This window comes from Halichoerus grypus, chromosome 4 (genome assembly GCF_964656455.1).
Source record: "Halichoerus grypus chromosome 4, mHalGry1.hap1.1, whole genome shotgun sequence".
NCBI lineage: Eukaryota > Metazoa > Chordata > Mammalia > Carnivora > Phocidae > Halichoerus > Halichoerus grypus.
The window spans coordinates 10727031-10733030 of NC_135715.1; the positions used below are offsets into that span (position 1 = coordinate 10727031).

At 40.9% G+C, this 6000-nt stretch overlaps 1 protein-coding gene across 4 annotated transcripts in view; it reads left to right on the forward strand.

The window, feature by feature from the left end:
- Positions 1-3998, forward strand: part of TMTC4 (transmembrane O-mannosyltransferase targeting cadherins 4) — a 63711-nt gene extending 59713 nt beyond the window's left edge. For all 4 annotated transcript variants that reach the window (XM_036097798.2, XM_036097780.2, XM_078070122.1 and 1 more), the window contains exons 17-18: positions 1500-1569; positions 2750-3998. In XM_036097798.2, the coding sequence (XP_035953691.2) occupies positions 1500-1569; positions 2750-2898 (219 nt within the window). In that variant the 3' untranslated portion in view covers positions 2899-3998. The remainder of the gene's footprint in view (positions 1-1499; positions 1570-2749) is intronic.
- Positions 3999-6000: the final 2002 nt, after the last annotated feature.

Genomic DNA, 6000 nt, shown 5'->3' on the forward strand with positions numbered 1-6000 from the left:
GTTTCCTATATTTCTATACATTTTGCATCCTAATTGTCTAGGCCAGGGTGCTGAGCCTAAGATAAGGAAAGAGAAGAAATTTTAAAGTCGATTTAAATTCCCTGGCCTTCCTATTCCTCAAGCTAAATGGTAGTGTTTGAAAGTCGTCAGAAAGCATAGCTACTTAGAGCATAGCTACAAATCTATACAATCCATTTGCTGTGTTTTCCAATGCACCTAACACGGCAGGAGAACCTTAACACTACCTTGAAGGAGTTTCAGCTACTCTAACTTGGCACATTGACACTGACTCTGAGTTCTGGAAGTGATGTTTGCTGACATCTTGTATGTTACCCGGATGTCTTCATTCAGTCCTTTTTGGATGACATTTCCAAAATACAAGTTTTTCTCTGCCAGCTCTCTGTAAAAGGTTGTGGTTTCAGAGATGTTTGCCCAAATGCCCAGCCTGCTTCTCAGGAGTACCACAGGCCATCTCAGGACAAAGAAATCTGTCTTCCTATACTTTATAAAATGTGTGATCCTAGATGTGGGAAGCCCGCTTGGAAAACTCACAGAAGGTGCAGCTAGAAGGAGCAAACGCATCCCGAACCAACAACTTCAGTGTTTCAGCTTAGTGTTTGATACTCACTAACACATGTGTGTCCCTTCGGGAACACGAATGTATACGGTATGAGTAGCTACCCCGGCAGGTGTCAGCAAAGAACAGTTAGGCATCTTTATTTCCTGGTATTATGGTCGAATGGGACCATCCAGGCAGCCATGGTCCAATAATGATAAGGTGAGAAGACACTTGGGCATGCCTCATAGCAACCCGATTGGAAGTGAGCACTATTTGGAGGAAATGCAAGTCTATACAAGAATCAGTTCACACCCATCAGGGGCATTTGGTCGTGGTCATACACAGTACTGTGACCGCTTAGATGACAGATGGCCGTCCCTCCCTCATTCTCTCTGCTTATTTTTTCCAGATGAATGGGCTACTTATGGATTGCTGAGAGGGTTGTGAGTTCTTGGGGGAGGTTAAATTGGCCCCGGCTCCTACCTTGAGAATCCTGGAAATGAGCTCATTGAGGCTGACTGAAAATACCGATTTTGTGGGTGTCCTCAATCACCCAGGCTTTCCTGGCCATTTGACTTGGCTTATCCTCCACTGCACCCTGAACAGAGCTACTTACTTCAAGTTGCAAAATTCCATCCCCTTCCGGGAGGCGGGTAGCAGAGCTCATTAGCATATCCGCCCTCTCTCTGCTGCCCCCACTGCTTTCCACCCCCCCATCTTCCCCTCACTGTTACCCTGTCACCTTTCCCTGTCGCATACTTCCCTGCCTGCCCTTCAGAACCTCTTAACAGGGTGTGGTCCCGCTGGCCTTCCCAGATGTTGCTGGGAGAAGGCCACAGTGGTACACAACGAGGACATTAAAAGTTTGAAAACCGTAAGCAGCAAAACTGTGTGTGGCTTTTGTGTAGTGCAATACCTTATTTTTTATATCATTCTCCAGGAATCTGAAGCTTTATTCCTCAAAGCAATTAAAGCTCATCCAAATGCTGCAAGTTACCATGGCAATTTGGGTAAGGAAATTTTTCCATTTGGATCCTGTTGAAATTCTGTGTGAGTTGAAAGAAATGGGTGCATTTCTGTAAAATCGATATTGGAAGAATGGTTTTTTCAAGCCTAGCCTGTATTGGCCTTTATAATCTGGTTCTAAGATGTGGTGTTTTTTTTTTAAGAAATTAACACATTAAAAAGGTAGGTATATAATAGTCATATTTACAAATCATAATTGTATGACCAGACCAACCCCAATAATCCCCCCCACTCATTTTATCCCCTTCTTATGATCTACTTTGATTTTCTTCCTTTGAAAGATCCTAGAATGTCAAACTGAGAGGTACTTTGGAAGTCTCTGGTCTAATTTACATCCTTTCCCTTCTTCCCTAGTGGGCCTTCCATTATAACTGACTTCCTCTGTGTTCTTATATTCTCTCGTGTCTTGGCTAAACGTGCATCTACAATGATCTATGCCTTAGAATTCCTTTCTTCCATTTTTACATCTCAATAATTAAGATTTTTAGAGCGTTACAGTGTCAATGTTTAGAATGCTCCACATGTGAATACGTTTTTACCAAATCTGTTCTCTACCGACTCTGTAGCTTCTCGTTGTGAAAATCACGAAGCAGCAACAGTTGCCCTTCTGCCCATGTAAAAAGTTACTTTTACTTACAAAATCACAGTAATAATCAGATGCTTTACCATCTTAATAATTAGATTTTAGATAGCGTTCTCTGGTCAGATCTTAATGTTAGAGCCCTTATTTCCAGCTAGCAACAAACAAGCTATTATTTTGCCAAAAGATGTAGGGGCATCTTTATTCAGATGCTGGACTTCTGCAGGGCTCTGAGCGGTGATGGAGCCCAGCCCTATGCAGCCTGACTTTCTGGAAATTTTCTGGCAACCTTAGTGTACTCTTCCCTTTACTGCTTTATGTAATAATGTTGCTGTAGGGAGATGGGTCATGTCTGGTGATATGCAGAATCCCAGGAGTAACTGGAGGTGGTTAAACGGATAATCACCAGGGAGTGTGGTTATGATAAATAAAGTTTGTGGTACAAACAATATTATTTTAAACAATGATTTTTGAAAACTGTTTGCAGAGGTGCTGTCATATTTTTTTTTTTTTTTATAAGTGGTTGGGAATACTTCAAGGTATTCAGAAGCATTTCCAATGAAATCCATCTCTTGCTGTTTCAGCTGTGCTTTATCATCGCTGGGGACATCTCAACTTGGCCAAAAAACACTATGAAATCTCTCTGCAGCTTGACCCCACTGCATCGGGAACTAAGGAGAATTATGGTCTGTTAAGAAGAAAGCTGGAACAAATGCAAAAGAAAGACGTCTGATCCTTTTTTCTTGCATTTTTTGTTTGTGTGCATGAGGCATATCATTAATATTATGTGGTTATGTTTAACCATTTAAAAGTCTTACATGTTGTTTATTTTATTCTGTTTTTTTTCTATGAAAACAAAGACATGCAAAAAGATTACAGCACCAGCAATATACTCTTGAAAGCTTGATGTGGTTTTTGCATTGAAATTGTATTTTTTCAGACGACTCAAATGTAAATTCTAAAATTCGAAGAATGAAATCTTTTTTAATTAAAAAGAAAAAAGAAAAAAAATTCTCTGGAGCGACTTGCAGTAGGATGAAACCTGCATCTGGGGTGTGAGCCATGTTGTATAGGGACTAACACTATTGTATGTCAGTCGTGAGCAAGAAATGACAAACTGACTCCTACAATTTATATAAATATCGAATGTGTCTGTATATTAGAATTTTTATTTAATGACAAGAAAGAGTAAATTAAGATTTCTGTTTTTTTAATCTTTTTTTAAACAGTGCACTAGGAACTTCACTTGTAAGGACATATATTTATTTGTATTCTTATGTTTTGAACAGGGCAAAAAATTGAATGAAGAATGGAAATTTTAACATCTAGTATATTTATATACTTTTTTCCCCATTGGAAGACACTCACTCCTGCAATAATTTTTGGATTCTCCCAATTTCAGCTTCATAACATAGGAAATTATGTTGTATTTGTATTCTATATAAGCTGTTATTATTAATAGAAAATTCAAGCCATGCTTTAGGCAAAAGCAGGCAGCCTGATATCTTTTTGTTACATCCAGTATTAAGAGGGCTACATATCTATGTAAGTTGCTTTTTTATGTTTTTAGCTGTGAAGCAGTTTTCCATTTGGCTTAATGGAACTACAGTCATTACTATATCCAGAAAATGCAAGAGCTAAATTTTCTCTTAAAAGGAGCCACATTTGGGGTGTTTGTGATAATTTTAAGAATTGAAATTTTTCCTGTCTTACTGGATCAGAATAATCATGTCTGCTTTGTTTTATTGTTCTGTATGTGCTGTTGACCTAATGATTTATGCAATCTCTCTGATTTCTTATGCAGTAAAATTATTACACAAACTGGTATAAAAATGGCGTGTTGCCCTCTTAATAGATGATTTTCGAGTTAGTGAACTTTGTCTTCCTTTCCCTTTAAAATGAAGTGGCCAATTCGTCCTTCTGGTATGTGGCTTCCCTTTGGTGTCAGGGACCATGCAATAGGATTGCACTCTGGAGTTATCCAGGTTTAGAGAATGGGATGAACAGATCCACAATGAGATGCATTTAATTCTCTACACTCACATTTTGGGGGGCAGATCTGCATAGAATTGCCATTTAGAAATTGTAACTTAGGATGGTTTGAGGTACATCAGGAAAGAAAGTGCTGGTGTTTGACATACATCAGAAAAGGAAGTGCTGTGTTTCAAACATTTCTTGAAAGGTCCCAAAATAACAGTAACAATTTATAGATCTCTCGGGGGCAGAAGCGGTCTTATTTATGTTCCTACAGTACTCAGCTCGGCAGATGACAGATGCACTGCAGGCTTGTTGATCTTTTTTGTTTTTAAAGCAAATTTCTTTCTTTAAAACAGTGCTTGCCTTTTGAGAGTAAAGAAAAATATTCCTTGTGAAAGCCCCTTCAGGATTTTTTTTTTCTACCAATACTAAAACTTTTGTGTCAAATCAAGACACGCACATCTGGGACCCCTGCCTGCAGAAGGAATCCCCTTAGCTGTCACCGCTCCATCTCTCGGGATTTCCATCGCGGCTGTCTTCTTTCCAGAGAAAACAGTCATTAATTTGATTGATACTTCAGGCAGTCTTCTGTCTCTGCAGAGCTGAGCACTCTTCCTTCTTTCTCCACCCTTTGGTGGCGGCCACTCTCTACTTCTTGGGATTCTATCCCAACATTGCACCAGCCACCAGAAGCAGGACGCTGTGTCCCGGTTCCCCCTTATTTTATTTTAATGTTTTTATTGCTGATAGGGGGTAGGAGGGGGTTTGTCCAGACAGACATGGGGGAAGTTTCCAGTTTGAGAAATCTCAGAGTCCTGATCCTCATCCTGCAGCTCCCTGATGGTGAAATGGCAAAATCCTGAAAAGCATTTTGCAGTAATTGTCTGTTTGCTACATTTCTTCCCTGTTGACATGCATCTTATAAGTAGTTCTCTTAAAAGTTTCATCCTTAGACTTAGCCTGCTGCCTTGATGGGGCTCCTTGGGATTCTGATTCTATCCTATTTCTTAAGCATGGTCTTTACATTTATTTCAAATTACTGACTTTAAATATCATGCAGAATAAAAGCCTGAGCCCCGCAGGAAAGCATTGGACATCCATGTCCGTATTCACATCTATCAGCTTAGACTTTGGGGTGAGAAAACCTAGATTTGGGTCTGGGTTCTCCCACTGTGATGTCATAGACAAGCCATTTAGCATTGCTTAAGCCTCAGTTTCTCACCTGTAAAATGGGGATAATAAGGCCTCCCGCATGGTCATGAAGTACTTGACCCAGTAGACTCTCAATAAATAATAGTTTCGATTTTTGGAGGAGGGTGTAGATTTTACAGCAAACAGATTTGACCTTAAACGCACTCATCCGCTCATTCAATGCATCTGAGTCCTGGCTGTGTGCCAGATACTCTCCTAGACATACAGTGGTGAGTGGCAGCGGACATGGCCCCTTGCCCTCAGGTAGGGGATAGTACTGTGAGAGACAATAATTATCAAATAGATAATAAGAGAAGAAGGATGGGGCTCCTGGGTGGCTCAGTCGTTGAGCGTCTGCCTGAGGCTCAGGTATGATCCCGGGGTCCTGGGATCGAGCCCCGCATCGGGCTCCCTGCTTGGCAGGAAGCCTGCTTCTCCCTCTCCCACTCCCCCTGCTTGGTTCCCTCTCTCGCTGTGTCTCTCTCTGTCAAATAAATATATAAAATCTTTAAAAAAGAGAGAGAGAGAAGAGGGAGACTGGATCTTGCCTGGAGGGGATCCCTGAGAAGGGGGCTTCTGAACTGAGATTTGCTAGGCAGAGAGGAATGAGTTCACTCGAGGCCAGTAGTTCCTGCCCAGGGGAGATTGGTCCCCAGGTGACAGCTGG